Source organism: Amaranthus tricolor, chromosome 6 (assembly GCF_026212465.1).
Source record: "Amaranthus tricolor cultivar Red isolate AtriRed21 chromosome 6, ASM2621246v1, whole genome shotgun sequence".
NCBI lineage: Eukaryota > Viridiplantae > Streptophyta > Magnoliopsida > Caryophyllales > Amaranthaceae > Amaranthus > Amaranthus tricolor.
In genome coordinates, this window is record NC_080052.1 from 12,014,032 (window position 1) to 12,037,471 (window position 23,440).

At 33.5% G+C, this 23,440-nt stretch overlaps 1 protein-coding gene across 1 annotated transcript; it reads left to right on the forward strand.

Annotated features, from left to right (window-relative positions):
- The first annotated feature begins 19,069 nt into the window (after positions 1–19,069).
- LOC130815554 (uncharacterized) lies at positions 19,070–21,202 on the forward strand. Its single transcript, XM_057682043.1, has 3 exons — positions 19,070–19,666; positions 19,778–20,169; positions 20,398–21,202. Exons 1-3 carry the CDS (start codon positions 19,070–19,072, stop codon positions 21,200–21,202), a joined length of 1,794 nt encoding a protein of 597 aa, XP_057538026.1.
- The last annotated feature ends 2,238 nt before the right edge of the window (positions 21,203–23,440 follow it).

Consider the following 23,440-nt stretch of genomic DNA (forward strand, 5'->3'; position numbering starts at 1 on the left):
CATCATTTTTTACATCGTCGATTACTATCTACCCACTTGCATTTGAAAAGACCAATAGTGAAAGAGCGTAGTATTATTAGGACTTTTAAAGAAAGTTGAATCCAATTATAATAACCAAAAAAAGAACAAATTTACTTCCGAACAAGTGTCAAGAGAACTACTCAAATGTTTTACAAAGGCATGGATGAAGTTGATGGAGTAAGGGTAGCAACATCATTCCAAAGAAGAATTTAACAACCATTGTCAACTAGTAGATGGACAAACATTATAAACTTTTACTAACATATAATAACATGATTAAAAGTTAATTTCAAGACATTTCAACATTGAAAATTTTTAGGATATAAATGTATACTACTAAAACTCCAATTTAAAAGATAAAAACCTTCACTTTAATATTTTAACAACTCAATTTACTTTTGAATTATTTATATTAACTTGACAAGTTTATCTCAAAAAAAAAAATCAAACACTCAATGCTTTACTTTAAAACGTTAATGAGTTTTAAATATGTTGATGAGAACTTTAGTTATGCAACTGAATCATTAGTTAAGTTATACATTTAGGAAGACATTCTACGATAAACTTTTGAACGAGAACAATATAGAGTATTCATAGTGAATCAATCACCACATTCATAACTATCTCATCTATAGAATCCTTCAACTCCATCGTAACAGGCCATTAATACTATATATATTTGAATCATCAAACTTGACCAATATTCCCAAAATGATCCATATTATGATAAACATATAATTCTCTAAGTCTTTGCACTTAATTCAAGGAATAGACATAAGCCAATCCAATGTATTATACTAATAAGATACTTAATAATATGGGTAACTTTAAAAATGCAACGAAAGGTAGGTGTGGTTGATGGTCAAACCCACCATAGTGCAAAATGATCATCATCACTTCCAAGCACTCATACTTGGAAGACATTTTCAAAATCTAACTGAAGATCTTTTACTTAACATATCAGGGTCGGTTAGACGCTACCCCTAACTATAGTTGACACTTCCGTGCACTTGTATGAGTTACACATCAATAATTAATCTTTCACGCACGTTATTGGGTACATAATCTTTTTACTTAAAAACATACTTTAAGCTTTTACATAACTTCTTGATTATAATCCATGACTTGATGCATGATTAAACAAAAACTCACATTCATGATACCACGTTACAATTCGTACAACATGCTACATGTAATACTTTAATTACTTAATTAAGTAGATTTTGGTAATAGCCAACTCTGTTATACTTAAATGATGATACATCATTACATGCGATCAGCTTCACATATTCAAATTAATTACTTGACTTATCATAACATGATCTTAACATTTTACATAAAATAAACTTGCTCTTTTAATTAACGATGTATGATCAAATCATACTATATAACCTGCTAAATTATACATCATGACACGATTAGGAAATTATCTAATCCAATTAATAACTTAAACATAATGACTAAGTTCAATATGTAATCCAATTACATATATCACATTTTAGCAAGTTAATGTAGTTAATACTTACAAGTTCACATTATTGAGCCATGATAACAATATACCTAGTAGAATTGGTTTCAATTAATCAATGAAAATTCTTTGTACACTACTTTAGACTTTTAATCTATGAAAATTCTTTGTACAGTACTTTAGACTTACTTGAGGGGTTATAATATATTTTTGAACCGATTTAGTAGGATAAGTAGATCAAAACCAAATTCGACAGAATTAATAGTAATACTTTTGAACACACACTGTCTAAAACTTCTTACGTAACAAATGACCTCGGACTATCACCAAAATAATATAACATGTTATAAACACTTTTAAGCGTACATGACTTTAATTTGATAAGAAATAGTGAAATCGTCTAAGAATTAGTTCAGACTTTTTTTAATAGCTTAAATAAATAGGGTAAACTTTTAATTTGATCTTTCATAGCTTGAGTGCATGATACTTTGTACACATGATTAAAAACTTATAACTACACATATTAAGAATCATCACTACCAAAAAATGAAGTAAGTTCAGACCACTCAAATAACTTGTTTGATTTTTCAAGTGTCGCTCCTACTTCAACAACTTTCAATTTTTTTTTCATACATTAACATACTCAATCCATATTAGTAATCATACAGTGTCATTTGGATCCATACTTATCCATATATCGTTAATGATCTAAGACAATAACTAATGGTCTCTAATTTACACTACTCCAAGGTGTAAATATTTTATAACCAATTTAAAAAAACATGAATAAAATTGTCACCATTTGAGTTAAAACACCAACTTGACTTCAAAGACTATAACATTACCCTACGTTTATGATTAAGGCATTATCTACAGGGTATCATATCAATTTCCTAACCAAGCAACTTCATTTACAACCATGTGCAAATCTTATCCACTTTTTAATTCCTCGTCCTTATTCTTGTTTAAACTACTTTCAATCATAATTGCACAATCATTAACCATATTCAAAAGAATTATGATCACCACATTCTATGTTATGATGAATGAATGCACTTGACAAATGAAATATTCAAACAGATAAATAAACAGTGGATTTATGTATAGGATCAATATCAAAACTTGTAAGCTTTATGAAAACAATTAACATGAACAAATATTCAGACACATAAGACTAAATTTCGTATTATCATCACAAGCAAGAAAAAGTTCCCGATGCAACCAACTTCTCTAGAATTCCTTCATTCATACTTCATATCTCCATAATTACTACTTATAATACAACTCATGAATTGAACCAAATACCCAAAAATTTCATTATTGCTTGATAATACATAATTCAAATCTACTGATTTGTTAAATTATATCATCATTCAAACCACAATCATAACTTTTAATTATTAATAACACACATGAGAATGAGTCTCATAACAAGCTAAACAAACTATAAATTTATCTATGCACGTGCAATGATAATCATTATGCATGAATATGTAATATGCACCTATCTCATATCTACCCAAACTCTCACGAAAAACTTCTAACTTCAAGAAATTTCTCAACGACTTTGGAAACACAAAGCGTCGTAAATAGGAACCACTGGCTCTAGTAACCACTTGTAACACCCTTGAATTTCCAACCCTCTATAAGGAACCAAAACTGCAAGGGAACGGAGGAAATTCGGGTGTTACATTAAAATATAAAATATAAAATAAATAATAAAAAGGAAAACAGAAAGTTGGATGTTTTAATTAAAGGAGTAGGAAATCTCCCAAACAAGATTGTGTGAAAAACTTCGGCAGCATCTGCCCTAAAGTTGGACGCATTGAACAAATAATGATAGATAAAACATAATAAAGAAGAGGCATTATCGACCTTGTAATAAAATATCACGGCGGAATGATTCATCGCCGACTTTTTAAATCACATGCTAAGCATGGATAGTGGTTTCAGTGTCAACGCTTGCATTTTACTTGACTCTTTAAAACAATATACAAAGTTATAAACTACGCAACGAAAATACAAATATACAAAGGAGGACACAAGGCCTCATAATAAAACGTATGCAACCAAAGTTCACAAAAGATAAACAAGAGCTACAAAATCGAAAGATAACGGTATGACACTGGTTATGCTTCGCCCTCATCACTCTCCCCCAATGCAAGACAATGCAAAAGAACCTCCAATACCTGCTACACTTGTCTATGATCCTCCTACTGCTCGACATCAAACCAAAGGCTAATAAGTCATAGTAGGACAATCATAGAAAGTCATCAAACAATCAAACATAAACACAAACACGTACACGTTAGTAACTAACATGAAATACAATAAGATCAACCTACTAGATAACGTTATGTTATACAACATAAAAATAAGATGATTTCATAAGACACAAGCACAAATAGTACCCCTTTATCGTCCACCTATACTTCTTAATCTCATTACGTCCTTTTCAACCAGAACCATGTGTTCTTGGGTAGAATGCAGGTCTTCACACTCCTTTTCTCAAAACATAAACTCTTGTAAAACACACGTAGTATAAACTCAACCAAGGCCTTACCAGACACCTAACCGTATAGAGCTTGTCTATCCTAAAGTAAGTGTGATCATAATCTATCTTTGGGATTGGTAACTCTCCCGAGGTAACTTAACTTAGGCGCACTTCTAACGATCATAAACTTTTTTATCAATGAGTAAATTTTCTACCAATGAGTAAATATTCTATCAATGTGTAAGCTTTGTATTAATGGATAAACTTTCTATCATTTAATAACATTCGATCAAATAATAAACTTTCTATCATTGAATACCTTTCTATCAGTGGTTTTTTCTCTACTTCATGGCATAGTGACACGGCCATGGAGGTTATCGGTCACCCGGCGCCCATGGCAAAGTATGAGCTCATACCCCCTCCAGCTTACAAAAATCACAATAATCACCCAACTAAGGTTCTACCTTCCTCTTATGAATTCGAAACCTATAAAGTTTGGAGTAGAACTAATAAGCCCATTTGTCTCCACTTAAGAGCATCTAAATGCTAGAACAAGCTATCATTCACCATTCAAAGCAACTTCTAATTGTTCTAATGCATACTAAACCAATTCACATACTCAATCTATACTTATTCATAAGTTACGAAATTAATTCTATAATCAAATAGGCGTTCACATTCACTAAACCAACAATCAAGTAGACTTTCAAAACAATAAAATGAACGTTATGACCATTTTTATAAACCAATGAGACTCAAGTTATAAAACCATATTACCATGAAATGTCGTAAAGTACTAACACTTACTCGTGTCACAAACATTAATAGTAACTTATAATTTGGCTACAATTACACCGCTTACAATAACTAACGAATCAACCATGTCAAGCATTCTTAACACGACAACGTTCACTCTAATAACTATGATGATACCCGCAATTGACTAATAATGACACTCAATAACATAAATAATATCCACCATCATTTTTATGAAGCAAGTGACAATTCATTACCACTTTTAGTGACTAAATAAAAATCCTAGCCATTTATAAATACTATTATCACCGTTCACAATAAGAGAATTATGAATAAAGTAGGGGTAAATAAGAGAATTTAAAAATTATTTAGGACATAAATAATAATGTAACAAATATTTGATCATGAATGAAAATATAAAATATAGTTTAATTTACAATTCATCGTAACCTTTAAAAAAAAATTATTCATCGTAACGGATAATTTACCCAGTGGGTTGATGAAGCTAACCTAATAATACCCATATATTGTAATTTTTTTACCCGCGTATTGTATTAAGTTGAAAATATCAAAAAATTTCATATTCCAAAACTTATTGTCATTTTCTATAAAGCAATGATGATAAAGAGTAATGATGCCATGGTATAGTGCTATGTCAGTAATACTCGTTTCTTACTTTATACTCCATATATTCATCCCCATTTTTTAATACTTCTTTTCTAAATTTTCATCCCCATTTCAATGCTATAGTGCCATATTTTCTGTACTTCTTTTCTATATTTTCATCCCTATTTTTCAATGATCTCAAAAGTCACAATTGCAATCATTTCTAGATAAGCCTCACTTTAAAACCTCCCATTTTCCATTCTTTTTTTTTTTTGTACTCTATGATTCAAGAATATTCATTTCTATATCAAATTTCTCATAAATCATTTACAAAGCAATGTAAATTTAGCTTTTTGAACAACAAATTCATGTTGTTTTCTATGACAAACTAAATAAAATACTCTATACCACAAAGTATACTTTAAAAAAAAATACATTGTTTTAATTTACATTTTTTTACCCTAGTCTAGATGTCAATGCTTTTTTTATTGCTTTCATTTATCTTCAGGCATTGTATTTTGAATTCTTCTTGTTCTTTCCTTTAAGCTTTTGGTTTATGTAAGTTTTATTTATCTTTATTGCTTTTATGTCTATCAATGCTTTCATTTAATGCTTTCATTGCTTTCTTTACATTTGTTATAGTAGTTGTTGCATTTATTGCTTTACTTATTCATCAATATTGCTTGCTATCATTTATTGCTTTCTTCATTGTTTTTTGTTGGTTTATTTCTAGTTCTTTATGTCTTCAATCATGCCTCTATTTACTTGTTTGGTCTTAGTTATATCTAGTATGTGTGAGTAGTTTCCTTAGGGTTTTTGTTTGGTGAAACACTGCGTTTGGTCTTATTCTTCATGTGTTAGGTTAAGGTTGAGGTTGTTGTTGATTGGTTGATTGATATTTGATATAAATCTTGTCCTTCCACTCTTTAGGAGACAAAGCGATTATAAGTTGTTCATGTGATTTATAGGGTCACAAACTTCCTCTCATTATCTAGAGTGTCTCGATTGATTGTCATTCATTCTCCCTTAGCCTAGCTTTTCATTAGTTCATAGAGACCAACCTAGGGTGGATCCATTACATCCCCTTTTTTCTTTCATCGATTATCACCACTTTAATCTTGCTTTGTTATTGCTTTAGTAGTCTAATTCATACACCCTTTCACCCCTTCAACCTACCTACATAAAATGTTTTGTCTCTCAAGCCTTGTCCTCGTGGTTTGATCTTCGATTTACCGCTACGCTAGTTCTAGTTAGGGTGTTATAAATATTGTTTGATTAGAATCTAGAATTAACGACATGCGAAAATCCTGTTATCGTGAACCAAATCAACTGCTACCTTCGTTCAATAATAATTGTATCATTTTAGATTGACACAAATATCTAAGAAATAATTTGTTGATACTTGATAACATAATATCATTATTGTCAATAAATAAGAATAAATTTGTTAGAGTTAATAATGTATTTTTTAGGAACAAAGTAGGGGTAAATAGGATAAATTTTAAATTATTTTATAATATATATAGTGATGTAGCAAGTATTTTATATCGGATGAAAAAATAAAGTGCAACAAATATTTAATTACCAACCATTTTGGATTATTATATAATTCCAAAAAAATTAATTGATCCATTGGGAAAGCTACTCAACACGTTTGGAATTGTTATAGTTTCATTTCCCAAGTATTTTAGTCATTTCAAAATTATTAATATGATAGCTACTCAATATTTTTTAAAAACACACTATACATACACTATAAAATCAATTGCATTAGTTGTAAATCATGAATACTAATCTCTAGAGGGAATGACCCGGTGATTCGATATTTATTCAACTATAAAACCGAACTCAATTTAATCCAACTTTTAAAATAAAATTTAAATAATAAAAAAATTAGTATGGAAATTATTGTTGATTTTAAATCGACCCGAATTACATAACCCGAAATCAACCTAATAAAATAATATAATATTATGCATGTAAAGTAATCCTTTGTTCATTTTCCACAACATTCATTTTCCACAACAAATAATGATGCTATGCAAAGTACTTCTATGTGAGTAGTCTCATACACTTTTGTCAAGTACATCTACTTCCTAGATGATACTCCCCCTAGTATACCTCCCCTTTTCCATTCCCTTTTCTATTTTCTTTTTCTAAAACGAGACATATGACACTAATTCTACTTCAATTAATTAAACAAGTTCATGTATTAAAGATAATTAATTCATTTCATGTACTCCTTCCTATTCACTCTACGTATCTCATTTTTTTATTGGGTTAAATCATTATAAATGTCTTATTTTTATTTTAGGTATGTTAACTTTATCAATTTATCTCTATTAATCTATTAAATTTAATCTTTTTACACCTTTACCCTTACTAACCCCACTTTACACCTATAAAAATTTAAAAATTCTACACTTTTCTCTTACATATGTGGTCCATTTGACCACTTAAAAATAGTAAAAAATCAAATAAGACACTTAAGAAGAATAGAAGGGAGTATTAATTAAGCCAACAAAATCATGTATTAAAGATAATTAATTCATTTCTTTTAAAAAAATTATTTAAATAATAATCTTTTGAAAAGAATCAACTTATGATTCGTATTAAAAAAAATTCTCTAGCCATTTTCAATTTTTAAAACTTCATTTTGATGGTTTCAAATATTTATTTGACTTTGAAACTGAATTCGATTTAACCTAACTTTAAAATAAATTTTAAATATTATAAAAATCAAGATGAACGTAAGTGTTGATTTTAAATATTTATCTGACACAAATATTTGAATTCAAAGTATTTAGGACTAAAATGATTAGTATATCCATTTATAATTTAAATTAGAAAGATGAGGAACACAAAACCTATAATACTTGTATCATTTCAGATTGACACAAATATTTAAAAAATAATTAGTTGAAAATATAATATCATTGTTGTTCTTAAATTAGAACAAATTTATTAGAGTTAATGATATATGAAGTAGGAACAACGTTGGGGTAAATAGGATAATTTTTAAATTATATTATGACATATACAGTGAGGTAGCAAGTATTTTGTAACAGATGAAAAAATAAATTGTGACAAATATTTAACTATCAACTATTTTGGATTATTATATAGTTCCAAAAAAAATTAATCGATGTGTTGGGATAGCTACTCAACACGTTTGGAATTGTTATAGGTTCAATTGCCGAGTATTTTAGTCATTTCAAAATTATTAATATGATAGCCTAGGTTGCACGGACACGGACACGACACGGGTATGGGAAAACGCCAACTTAAAAATGGCGGACACGGGGACACGAAAATGGTAATATAATAAATATATCAAATTAAAGATAATTTTACAATCTTTCATTTGATATATGTAAATAAACACTTTAAAAACATAAAACTCACATAAAATGCAAATAAGTACCAAATAAACAACATGAGTATTTAAATATAGTCATACACACCCATTCCATTTTAGTATTTCACTTCACTCCCTCCTTTCTCACACCCATTTCCTCCTCCCACCAAAAAATGCAACTCCTACACCCAAACAACCCAACCAAAAACACCCACAAAAAACTCAAACACAAACATCCAAATTCCAATCAAATTCCTCAATCAACCCCCAAATCTTCTCCTTCAATCTCCTTTAAATCCAACAATGAAGGTGGATTATTCGTCTGTGATGGTCTGATGGCGTGGTGCGGGAGTGCGGCGGCGACAGTGGAGGTGGAGGAAGAGTTGGGTAGAGTTTTTAGGGTTAGAATAAAAGATAGTTGAGAGGAGTGAGTGAAAGAGAGGGAATTGAGTCTTTGAGAGGGAAGGGAAATGGGCATTCGAGTCACTGTATCAGTGACTTCTAAAGAGTGAAGACTGAAGTTCAGAATTTCAATTTTTTTATTTTTTTATTTTTTTATAAAAAAACCGTGATCGTGACTCTTGCCGTGTCCCTTGCGTGTCCTTGCCGTGTCCCTTGCGTGTCCTTGCCGTGTCCGTGTGTCCGGGAAAATATTAAAATATTGGACACTTCATTTGGCGTGTTGGACACGAATTTTCGCGTGTCCGTCGCGTGTCCATGTCCGACACGCGACACGCCTGTTCAGTGCCGTGTCCGTGTATCACAGATGATAGCTACTCAACATTTTTTACAAACAGATTATACACACTATACCTACACTTTAAAATCAATTGCATTAGTTGTACAACATGAATACTACCGGTGATAAACCTGATGATTCGATATTTATTTGACTTTGAAATCAAACTCGATTTAATCCAACTCTAGAATAAAATTTAAATAATATAAAAATCAGTATAGATATAAGTGTTGATTTTAAATCGATCCGAATCACATAACCCGAAATTGATCCGATACAATGATATAGTGTGGGTGTTATTAAACATCGCCACCCCTTTTCATTTTATCGTCACCCCTCATTAAATTACGAATTTGCCCCTAGAGTTTAAAAAATTACAAAATTGCCACTGGACTTAAAACTTGCTTAACAAATGTAAATCACACTTAATAACACTATTAACACTTTAATCCCGAAGATTTTTATCACAAACCTATATATATTGAATTTTCAGACACGTTCTTGTATGATGTACGAATTCAAATACGGTACTAACTCTCTAAAAACTCTCTAAAAACGTTCTTCGGTTTTAAACAAGCTGTTACTTGTAATCGATTAACTATGGCTAACGAAAGCGACTATGAATCAGATCCTGTATGTAAATTTTTCGATTTCAATCGGTGTAATTTTTTTTAAAAAAAAAAGTCGCACAAAACTGATCGACTGAACCATAGTTCAGTCGCCCAGTTTTGTGCGATTATAATTTTTTTTTTCAATTTTTTTTAATTTACCTTAATAATTTTTTATTTGTTATTATTATTATTAATTTTATTATTTGTATTTTTTATTCTTATTATTATTATTATTATTATTATTATTATTATTATTATTATTATTATTATTATTATTATTATTATTATTGTTATTATTATTATTATTATTATTATTATTATTATTATTATTATTATTATTATTATTATTATTATTATTATTATTATTACTATTGTTATTATTATTATTATTATTATTATTATTATTATTATTATTATTATTATTATTATTATTATTATTATTATTATTATTATTCTTATTATAATAATAATTATTATTATTAGTATTATTATTTTTATTAATTTTTGCTATTATTATTATTTATATTTATATTTTTAATGTAATTAATTTATATTATTTTTATTTCAAATTTACAGGAGTTTGAAAACTTCGGAGACAACGTAGATTACTCCAGTAGTTTTTTTACGGATAGGGAATTTGTTTCCTTAGATGAATTGCATAGTTGGGCCGATGCGATAGCAATAACAATTGGTTTTCAATTTACACGTGCTTCTTATAAACAAAAAGAAGGACGTTCTAGAGTTAGTGTGTATTTAAGATGTCACCACTATAGTAATATTGGTGAAAAAGTAGAACTAGAAGTTATGGGTGTAAATTTTTGATTGTAACAAGTAGTCGTAAACCAAGAGAAAGACCTTGGACGGTAAGGGTGTGTTCTGGTGAAAAAGGAAGACATAACCACTCGTTCTTAGTGTACAGAGATGGTCATGTAAGGGCAAATAGGATCAATGTAGATATTTGGGAGTACATACGACAGCTTAGTGCAACCGGAATGCAACCGGCCTTTATTATGACTTCTAGTAGAGAAAATTTTCCAGGTTTTTATACTAGTATGAATTAGATATATAATATTAAGCAATCAATAAGGAGAGAAGAGATGGAGGGTAGGACTCCCCTTCAACACTGTCTTTATATGGCCACAGAACTTAATTACGTGGTCTGGACAGACTTGGATAGCGAAGGGGAATTGAGCAGATTATTAGTTGCAAATCCTACTTCTATCCAAATGATACGTACATGGCCGTATGTTGTGTTGATAGATACAACGTACAAAACGAACAAACAAAAGCGGCCACAATGTGAAGTGATCGGAATGACGCCAACCAATCACAACTTCTTGGTTACGTTCTGTTTGATGCGAGATGAGGCAGCTGTATCTTATTCGTGGGTTTTGCAGGGATTGAGAGATATTTTCGGCACAGCTCAGACTCCTAGCTTCATTGTAACTGATCGAGACGAAGGTTTATTTGCAGCTATTCGTGACGTCTTCCCAGGAAAAAAGGTTTTGTTGATTAATTAGTGCCGTTCTATCTATTGAATATATCTTAATTACGTTCAATGTTGTGTTTAATGTAGATGTTCGACATTTGTTATGCATTTGGCATATTGCAAACGACGATGAGAATACTGTGGACATTGTGTGGGCGGAAAAAAAAATCAACAAGGGCAGGTATTTAGGAAAAGTAGATGGAACCCCTTGGTTGAAAGTTCTACAATCGACGAATTTGAAGAGAAATGGCAAGCGATCGTTCGGTTAGGAACAAAAAGGTCGTTCGGTATCTGGCTGGAACATGGATTCCACTTAGAGAGAAATTTGTGCGTGCGTGGACGAATGAATGTATACACATGGGTAACCAGACTACCAGCAGAGTTGAAAGCCAACACTCGTCTTTCAAGTATTACCTTGGTAGCGGTAATAGCTCATTTGGTACCCTGTTTAAAAGGGCACACGCACAGATTACAAATCAGCAAGCCAGGATCCGACAAGCGCTACAAGAATCCATGAATTCTGTAGTAAGGTCGCTGCGACAACATTTCTTTAGACCTTTTGTAATACCCCGTAATTTATAGGGTTTAAAAAGAAAATATAATAAGATAAAAATAAATAAGATTACTAAATTATATTATTTTACATATATAATTATAAGAAATAAAGTAAGTTAAAATTTAACGGTAACACGTTTTATCGCGTACGATGTTATCGCGTGACGTTTCTTTTCTGTTTTAACAATAATATAATAATTACTTAATTAATTAATTAATTAAAAAATAATAATAAAAGTAAGGAAGGAGGAAGGTGGCTGGTTGTGTGGAGTCACTAGTGGAAAAAACATCATTTGCAGCGTGTCATTTGCTGCGGTTTTCCTTATACGCAGCATTAAATAGCAAAAAAAAAGAAAAAATAATATATAATACAAATGTTGCGGTTTTCATGATGACCGCAGCAAATAAGCATTATTTTCTGCGGTTTTATTAAGCCTGCAGCAAATAAGTGCTTATCAAACGAAAAAAAATAAAAATAAAAAAAAATAAGCATTATTTGCTGCGGTTTTAATGAAACCGCAGCAAATAAGTTATTAAAAAAAAACAATTTTTTTTTTTAATACTTATTTGCTGCGGGCTTCTTAGAACCGCAGCAAATAATGCTTATTTGTTGCGGTTTTTTAAGAAGCCCGCAGCAAATAGCCAGTTCAAAAAATATAAAAACGCGTGTTGACATTCAATTGCTTAAAACCCTAAAATAACTTTCTTCAAAATCCTACGACGACGACTGTCTTGTTCTTCAAGCTTATGAATTTCAGAAAATTTCTTCAAAAACCCAAGAAAAATCTCTTCAAGTTCTTCAAGTTTTTCAAATCATACGACTCCACTGTGTTTTCTCTTCATTTCGTTCATCATCTTCCAAACCCCACGACTTTGTTTAAGTTTTTTGTTGAAATTTGTTGCTTCAATAACTGCCAATTGCACGAATTTCCTTCTCCATCTTTGTTTAAGTTCTAAAACCCACCATTGTTGCTTTTCCTTCAAAAGCCACGAAATTATGGCTAGTCTTGTTCTTTTTCAAGTCATTGTGTTTTAATAAGGATTTAGTCTTTTTTTATACTAATTTTGATTTGTTTTTCATTGTAGGTTACATAATCTTATTCTGGAAACAAAATTATCATATCTCATTATCAAGGTATGTATTTTATATTTGAATGTGAATAATTTACTTATGTATGTACAAGAATATTTGAATGTGAATAATTTTAATTAATTAGGATTTTTAGGGTAGATTGAATGTGAATAATTTACTTATGTATATATGTAGTTGTATATTTGAATGTGAATAATTACTTATGTATGTGGTATTAATGGTTCAATGGATAGTTGTTCTGGTAAACGACATCATGTAAGATTATAATGATGTAATTTAATTATATATCAATCTTTATTTGGTGATGATAATTTTTGCTGGTATTAAAGCTGCTTTGCTTTATTATGTGTGTGAAGTAGAAATTTAGAAGTAGGATAGTGGCTTTTGCTTATCGACAATCGGCTAAGAAACTGTAAAGATTTAAAGAACCTCAAAATGAAATGAGATTTATATACATTACTTATAAAATAATGTATTATTCATTTTCTATTTTTAGGATTAAGTTGGTATTCTAATGTACTTCTAGGATATTAATTAATTATATTTTTGGAATGGTTTAATGCTTATTTGTATTTTGCTGGATTTGCAGATTGATAGTTTGCCATGTCGATGTTTATTTGAAGGACAAAAATTCTCAACTTGAATCCACTATTCACTTTCGATTTATTAGGACTTTAATTTGTATATGTACATATTATTATAATATATTATATATACGATCGAGAGTTTTCAAAGAGATTATTGGTGATTATCATTGGATTAATTATTGTTTATTACATTGTACATTATTGGATTATTTAATACTATTAAACGAAAGAAGCAAAAAAAAAAAAAATTTTTTTTCGTTTAATAGACACTTATTTGTTGCGGGCTTCTTAAAACCGCAGCAAATAATGCTTATTTGCTGCGATTTTTTAAGAAGCCCGCAGCAAATAGTTAGTTTTATTGCTGCGGTTCAAAATCGCAGCATTAAAAATAAGTTATTTGCTGCTATCACTATTGCTGCGGGCCAAAACCGTAGCATATTATGGCCCAAAAACCGCAGCAAATAAGGTTTGATGCAAGATGAGGCGGCTGTGTCGTATTCGTGGGTGTTGCAGGGATTGAGAGATATTTTCGGCACAGCTCAGACTCCTAGCGTCATTGTAACTGATCGAGACGAAGGTTTATTTGCAGCTATTCGTGACGTCTTCCCAGGAAAAAAGGTTTTGTTGATTAATTAGTGTCGTTCTATCTATTGAATATGTCTTAATTACGTTCAATGTTGTGTTTAATGTAGATGTGCGGCATTTGTTATGCATTTAGCATATTGCAAACGACGTTGAGAATACGGTGGACAAGTTGTGTGGCGGGAAAAAAAATCAACAAGGGCAAGTATTTAGGAAAAGTAGATGGAACCCCTTGGTTGAAAGTTCTACAATCGACGAATTTGAAGAGAAATGGCAAGCGATCGTTCAGTTAGGAACAAAAAGGTCGTTCGGTATCTGGCTAGAACATGGATTCCACTTAGAGAGAAATTTGTGCGTGCGTGGACGAATGAATGTTTACACATGGGTAACCAGACTACCAGCAAAGTTGAAAGCCAACATTCGTTTTTCAAGTATTACCTTGGTAGGGGTAATAGCTCATTTGATACCCTGTTTAAAAGGGCACACACACAGATTATAAATCAGCAAGCCAGGATCTGACAAGCGCTACAGGAATCCATAAATTCTGTAGTAAGGTCGCTGCGACAACATTTCTTTAGACCTTTTGTAATACCCCGTAATTTATAGGGTTTAAAAAGAAAATATAATAAGATAAAAATAAATAAGATAACTAAATTATATTATTTTACATATATAATTATAAGAAATAAAGTAAGATAAAATTTAACGGTAACACGTTTTATCGCGTACGATGTTATCGCGTACGATGTTATCGCGTGACGTTTCTATTCTTTTTTAACAATAATATAATAATTACTTAATTAATTAATTAATTAAAAAAATAATAATAAAAGTAAGGAAGGGGGAAGGTAGCCGGTTGTGTGGAGTAAGGGGAGGAGTCTTGTAACTCCTCTCATAATTGTGTATTATGGCTAAGTAAGATCATTTCTTTTAATTGCCTATTAGCCCTTAAGCTCCATTTGATTTTTTTTTCCACCATTCTAGCTTTTCAAGAGAACGCAAAAATTCAGAAAAAAAAATTCTTCCTTTTCCTTCTTGTTTCGGCACACTCAAAGAAAAAAAAAATTCTTGTTGTTCCATCCAATCTTTTGATCAAAGGGTAGGTTTAATTGAATTGTTAATTATAGATTTTATATACAAGATTTCTAAAATGAATTATATTTTGTGTATGATGATATCCTATGACTTATAGGAGAATTGAGTATTTTTTTTGTATATATCAAGATTTTCTATAATAATCCTTTAATAAACTTTAAATTGTTAAAAGGATTAAGAAAAGAACTTCTTGATCAATATTCTTTAACAAAATTTAAGTTTGTTATAAGAATTAAGAATTTAAAGTTATATTGATATTTAAATAAATTTCTTTTATGGTTTACATTTCTCTAACTAAATTTAAATTTGTTAGATGAAATTTAAATGGTATGGATCAAGTAATGTAGTCATTCAAGAATTTATAAATCCTTTTAGCAAAATTTGATTTGTTTGAAGGATTGTGTTTATATATATATGTCTTAATTTAAAAGGGTGATTTGGTTTTATGATTCTCTACAAAATTTTAAATTGTTAAGAGAATTAAGTATTTAGTTTAATTATCATAATTTTGAAATTTTAAGTTCTTGAAGCATTTTGTTGATGGGCATGTTCCTTTTTATTTGATGACTTATATGTTTTGATGACAGGGTTTTTTGTATTAATATATGTGTGGAAATATCAAGTGGTTGTGTGATAGAAAAATTGGTCTTGTTTGTTTTATGTTACTAGTTGTGAATGTGGCCTTGTTAGATTTATTTTGGTCATGAGATTTAAAAGGTTAGTAATTTGAATAATGAATATATGTAAAATAATAATAATAATAATAATAAAATGAAAAAAATTTTGGGCAGCAGCAGTACTGTCATGTTAGTGGTGCCGACCCGGAAACGTTAGTTGTGTTCCGTTGTTTTATGTATCGATGCGTTAAAACTTGTTAAACGCTTAAAATAATTAAAAATATTAATTGGATGATAGAAATTATGAAATTTGGTACCTAAGGTAATTGACGCGTTCCGGACGCAATGACGAAGTCGGATTTTTCATTTGAATTTTCTAAACTGTCCGAATTGTCCGTTTAAGTTTCTGGTTAAAATTTAAAGTTTGGAACTATTGGGTATTGGATGAAAACATTTAAAATTATTAAGTCTTAGTAACATTTTAGTAGTATGGAGAGGGTTATAGGGGTAAACACGTTCTAATACGTGATCGTTTTGTGTGTGTGTGTTATTAGGACCTCGATTCATAAGAGAACGAAATTTGTATCGTGATTAGACATCGTTTGGTTGCAGTGCTTAAAGGTACACGCTTAGACCATACTGTTTATGTGGTTGTTCAATTAGTGTTGTTTCATTTCTAATCGAGACATTGTAAATCATATAAGGATTAGACATCTCAAATAATTTGAAAGAAGTTAATTGAAGGTTATGAATTTGTTACCCAAAGGGGTTAACGTTTGGTTGTATTATGTTACCCAAAGGGGTTAACGTTTTGGTTTGGATTATTACAATTATCGTTCTCATGGCAGTTTTGGATCATTACGGTCACCATGAGGGTATGCATACTTTTGCCTTTGACGACCCGAACATGACGGGCAACGTCTTAGGTCGGTGGTTGCCTTGGGATTAGCTCTCCTAAGTGTATTCCACCAAAAGGATTGGTTTATACTTGAACGACCCGAACAGGACGGGCAACGTTACAAGTTGGAATTATCTAATCATGAATGTATTAGAGCCTATGCATGCTAGGATAAACACATTGCTTGTATTCAACCTGTCTGACATTTGTATGAAGTCTCTGACGTGTATTGGATTGTTTCTTTGGAACCTACTGCGTGTTGTCTTTCGACGACTAGTAAGTTGATTGCAGGTGGGGACTGGAGTGAGGTCTCGACTTAGAACCCGTAATCATCAAGACTATGCTTTTGTCTTTTGTATTTAGATTATGAGTAGATATGACATCAAATTATGTAACAAAAAGTTTGTGTTGGTTTCTTTTCGCTTTCGTCAAATTCCTTTAGTTGATCTAGAGGCCAGTAGGCTCTTGAGTTGTACTTAAGAACTTTCGCTGACTTATTTTCTTTCACACTGGTACTGTTTTCTGTTTTAGTTATATTTCTTTACCGACGGAACGTTGACGATCCTAGAGAAGACTTTTCTCTAGAGTCCAAAGAGTGAACCGGAATTTGTATTTTCATATGGATTTTCGGGTCACTTAAATCGGGCCGTTAAAATTGGTATCAGAGTCAACGTTCCTTAGATGATAAAGGAATAAACCACCTTAGTAGAGAGTTGGGAAGTAGTCTTTGAGAAGTAGATTTGTTAGTATGTGTTTGTGTTGTATGTTGTTAGGTGATAAGTAATGTTTTATTTTTGTTCTTCGTGTAGAATCAGGAAATATGAATAAAGGAAAGGCCCCTATGGACCCACACACTCCCAGTGACTCTAGGGAAATACCGATGTTTAACCCAGAGACTGTCTGGAGAGAAGTCTCTAATGATGATATTTGGAGAATAAGGGATGGTGAAAGTATCCAGGATTATAGGGAAAGGATGCTTATGGTTAAAACAAAAGCTGATAGGGTATGTTATGATTTAGATTTGAACCTAAATAGGTTGCATCATTTGTCCAAATCTAGGAAAAAGGTAAAACCAACACGAGGGGAGATAGTGGGGTTAGGTACAAAGAAGGACCCTTAGAAGGAGAAGAGTCCGATAAGGAGGAAGAAGACCCCGAAGAGGAAGAAGTTATGAAAGAGGAGGAGCCTTATGAAGAGGTAGAACCCGTGGAGGAGGGCGAGCTCCACATACAGGATGAGGCTGATGTAATTATGGAGCCGTTGGAGGAGCAGAACTTACCTGACCCTCCACTAGAGGAAACCGAGGTTCAGTCGGAGAGTGATATTGAAATGTGGGAGACTAAGCGGGAACCACCTACTTATGTAGAGATTTACTTTTCTTTTCTTTTATATCTTTCCTATAGTTACTTTCTTTTAAGTTATTATCTTTTATGAATGATGTAAATGCTTTGTGGAAACCAGTTATGATGTATTAGAGAATATCAATAAAATATTATAGTATGTTTATGTTCTTCTTCCAATGAGGTGCGATGTGCATTATATATTTAAATCACTCTTACAGTATATTATTAAATTTAATGTATATACACATAAATAAATATACCTATGTACTAATAAAGAAGTACTTGAATGATTAAGTCAAAAAGTTCAGCAAAACTCTGTTCTTTCTCCAAACTTTTGAATCTTAGGACGTTCTTATGATTAGTACCTTTCTTTCGCTTGCAGAAGATGCCTTCGATTTCTAGGAAAAGACTGTCTAGAAGCGGTGCCAACCGTACACTAAGGAGTTTAGTAAGAGCACTTGCGGATGTAGGCACTCCACGAGAGAGATCTGTGTCGGAATTAGCCTCTGAGATGAGTAAAAGGATCAGTCAGAGCAAACCCTGGACTTTCAATGGTAAGGGGGAACCATTGGAACTCGAGCTCTGGTTAAGGGAATTTGATAAACTTTTTGATGTAGTTGAGTGCCTAGAGGAACTAAAGGTCAACCAGGCTGCGTTTTATTTGGTTGGTGAAGCCGACTATTGGTGGGCAAATAGTAGATCTGGGTTACTAGAACAAGTTGATGGAGTCTTTAATTAGGATTTGTTTAAAAGGGCTATGCGAGAGAAATTCTACCCTTTGCACGTGAGAAAAGATAAGTCAAACGAGTTCGCTCGTTTGGAAATGGGAGACATGACTGTTGATGAATATTATCGAAAATTTATGGAATATATTCAGTATTGTCCTGATGATGTTCCCACTGAGGAGAAAAAGATGCAGCGTTTTGAAATGGGATTGTCATATGACATTCAAAAACATATTGAGAGCGACCGCTATAACACCCTGGAACAGATGTACAAGCGTGCGTCTCAAATAGGGAATATTCTGAGGAAGGAGAAAGAAAAAGAGAAGAGTCATGTCCCTGAGAAGAGGAAAGAGGTTGCTGGCCAGACATCAGGGAATTTGTCGGACTTTTATCAGAAGAAAGCAAGAACTTTCGGAAAGTTTCAAGGAAGTAGGTCTAGTACAAATTCTAGGTTTAAGGGAGACGCGAAACCTGCTAAGCCACTACTGGACCGAGATGGCAATGTAAGGAAGTATTTCTGTACGAGATGTAAGGGAAACCATCTGGGAAAGGATTGTGATGGGAATTTGGTCAAATGTAATTTTTGTCACAAAAGGGGACGTAGGGAGTATGAATGCTACGTTACGAAAGCGAGTGCAAATCAACAGCCGGGTGGGAAACACCGGCAGTAGAATTCGAATAACTCCGAAAGGCAAGTCAATCTGTTGTACGGAAATGATAATCATGGAAATGTTGCTTAGAGGTTTCAGCGACCTTTTAGTGGGGGACAAGGCCGGGTGGATGGAAACCGGATCGAAGGGTCAAGTATGCAACGTGGGGGAAATCAAGGGGGAGGAATAAATGCACAGCCTGTAGGTGGACGGGTATCTGCGGTGAGTGCAAGGGAAGCTGACCAAGCGACGGATGTAGTCACAGGTACGTTCACCATCCATTCTGTAGCTGTTAATGTACTTTTTGATTCGGGTGCAACATGTTCTTTTCTTGCAAAGAGTAAGGTAGAGGAGTTGAATTTAGGAACGTTTGAAAAAGTTTCTTATACAGTGGCTGTTCCATTGGGAAAATTGTACAATTGTGACAGATTGTATAAGGAAGTACCCTTGAGAATAGGGAAGGTCATTTTTCCATGTGACTTGTATGTGTTAGATATGGAAGGCTTAGAGGTAATTTTGGGGATGGACTAGTTAGGAAAATATAAAGCCACTATTGAATGTAGTGAGCAGAGAGTGTTGTTGTAAGGTCCGCGAGGGGAAAACGTTAGATATAGAAAATTTTAAAAAGGGCCCAAAACGAATTTGGTGTCGACCTTAGAATTGCAAAGACTTATGAGGCAAGGACACCCTTTGTACTTATGTCATATCAGTCAAGTGGGAAAGAAGGAGGAGGGTCCTAAGGACATTGCTGTAGTGAATGAATTTTTGGATGTTTTCTCTGACAAAATTCCAGGCATGCCACCTCAACGGAAAATTGATTTCACAATACACTTGGTACTTGGGACGGGACCGATTTCCAAGGCCCCGTATCGCATGGCTCCGAAGGAGATGGAGGAATTAAAGTCTCAACTTGAGGAATTGTGGGACAAGGGATATGTCCGACCTAGTGTTTCTCCTTTGGGGGCTCCAGTTTTATTTGTGAGGAAGAAGGATGGCAGTCTGAGGTTATGCATTGATTATAGGGAGTTAAATAAGGTGACCGTTAAGAACAGGTACCTGTTGCCCCGCATTGACGATCTATTTGATCAATTGAGAGGAGCTGAGATCTTTTCAAAAATTGACTTAAGATCGGGTTATCACCAGCTAAGGATAGCTGAAGGGGATATATATAAGACAGCTTTTAGAACGTGTTATGGGCATTATGAGTTCACCGTGATGCCTTTTGGATTAATAAATGCTCCAGCTGCATTCATGTGTTTGATGAATCAAGTATTTAGTGCGTACTTGGATAAGTTTGTGGTAGCCTTTATTGACGACATATTGGTCTATTCGAAAAACCAGGATGATCATGAGAAACATCTACGATTAGTCCTGCAAACCCTGCGAGAAAACAAGTTGTACGCAAAATTGTCAAAGTGTGAATTTTGGTTGGAAAAGGTGTCATTTTTGGGCCTTTTTGTTTCTAAGGAGGGCGTTTCGGTTGATCCGGCGAAAATAGAGGCAGTTCGTAGCTAGTCTTCACCAAAGAATGTCACCGAAGTACGAAGTTTCTTAGGCTTGGTTGGGTATTACCGTCGTTTTGTCAAAGACTTCTCGCGTATTGCTCGGCCTATGACTTCATTGATGAAGAAAGAAAAGAAGTTTGAGTGGACTAACAAGTGTGAACAGGCCTTCATGACTTTGAAGGAAAGGTTAACTACGGCCCCTGTTCTTACTCTACCTGACCCAAAGTTGGATTATACTGTTTACAGTGACGCATCAAAGAAAGGATTGGGTTGTGTACTGATGCAGGACCGTAAGGTGATTGCTTACGCATCACGACAACTGAAAGTACATGAAGTTAAATATCCTACCTATGATTTGGAGTTAGTTGCTATAGTGTTTGCTCTCAAAATATGGCGGCATTACTTGTATGGCGTTAAATGTAGAATCTACACTAATCATCAGAGTCTGAAGTATCTCAATTCTTAGCCCGACTTAAACATGCGACAATGTCGGTGGCTAGAGTTCATATATCATGAAGGACGAGTGAACTTAGTAGCCGATGCGTTGAGTAGGAAGTCCAATCACTCGTTGTCCGCCTTGGACGGAGTTGAAGAGTTGCATCCGGATTTTGCGAGGTTGAACTTGGAAGTGGTGCGTAAGGGTGAGTTACAGGGATGTCTGAATGCTTTGTCTATTCGACCTTCGTTCTTTGAAGAAATTTTGAATTTCCAGGATAAAGACCCGAAACTGTTGAAGTTAAAGGAACAAGCTCGGGAAGGAAAAACAGAGGGATTCCTTGTTTATGAAGATGGGAGCTTGAGGGGGAAGAGTCTTTGAAGGAACGTATCTTGGATGAGGCCCATTGTACGAAATTTTTAGTCCATCCGGGCGGTGACAAAATGTATCAAGATCTTAAGTTAATGTTTTGGTGGTCTGGGATGAAGAAAGATATTGCAGATTATGTCTTGTGCTGTTTGACTTGTCAAAAGGTTAAAAGTGAGCATAAAAGAGCATGAGGTTTACTACAACCTTTGGAGATACCGGTGTGGAAGTGGGATGATATCTCTATGGATTTTGTTGTGGGTTTACCTCGGACGAAGGCAGGAAATGATGCATTATGGGTCATAGTGGATCGTTTGAATAAATCAGCACGTTTCGTTCCTATGAACTGTCGTTGGGAGATGGAACAACTAGCTCGAGCTTACATTAAGTATGTCGTGCGATTTCACGGTGTGCCCCGCGCTATTGTGTTCGATAGAGATACACGGTATTTATCACAATTTTGGCAAACCTTGCAACAGGCAATGGGTACTACGTTGCTTTATAGTACGTCTTTCCATTCGCAGATGGATGGGCAGGCGGAACGGACAAATCAGATACTAGAAGATATGTTGCGCGCTATTGCCATGGAATGGCAAGGGTCATGGGATGAACATTTGGATCTGGTCGAATTTTCTTACGACAACAGTTACCAGGCATCTATACAGATGGCTCCATTCGAGGCTTTGTATGGAAGTCGTTGCCGTAGTCCGGTTTATTTGGATGATTTCACCGAAGCAGTAACCTTGGGGCCTGAATTGTTGTTCCAGATGACTGAGAAAGTGAGGTTGATAAGGGATCGTTTGAAAGCGGCGCAGGATCGACGAAAGTCTTATGCTGATTTGAAGCGACGACCAGAAGAGTTCATCGTGGGCGAACGGGTATTACTTCGCGTGTCACCCATGCGCGGAGTAGTGCGTTTTGGTGCTCGTGGAAAGTTGAGCCCTCGATTCATAGGACCCTATGAAATTTTGAAACGAGTAGGGTGGCATATCGGTTAGCCCTTCCAAACTCTTTAGAAAAGGTACATGATGTATTTCATGTGTCGCAGCTAAAGCGATATCATGCCGCAACCTCTCATGTTTTAGATCTCGAACCTTTAGTTTTGGATACATCCTTGTCTTACTCTGAGCAACCGGTTAGAATCTTGGACACGAAGGTCCGTAGTATACGACGGAAGGATATATCTATGGTAAAAGTCCCGTGGTCAAATCACGAGCGTGAAGCGGCTACATGGGAAACGGAGGACTCTATGCGAGAAAAGTACCCTCATCTTTTTCAGGTTAGTAGCGTTACGGGGACGTAACTTCCTAAGGGGGGTAAAAGGCGACAGGAATTTCGCGCGAGTGTTTCGTGAGGGCGTAACCTCTTTGGCTTATAGTCTTGCCTTTTTACAAGTGTCGTGTTAAGATAGCATGTGTGTCCTGCATTTTTCGTTGCCATGCAAGT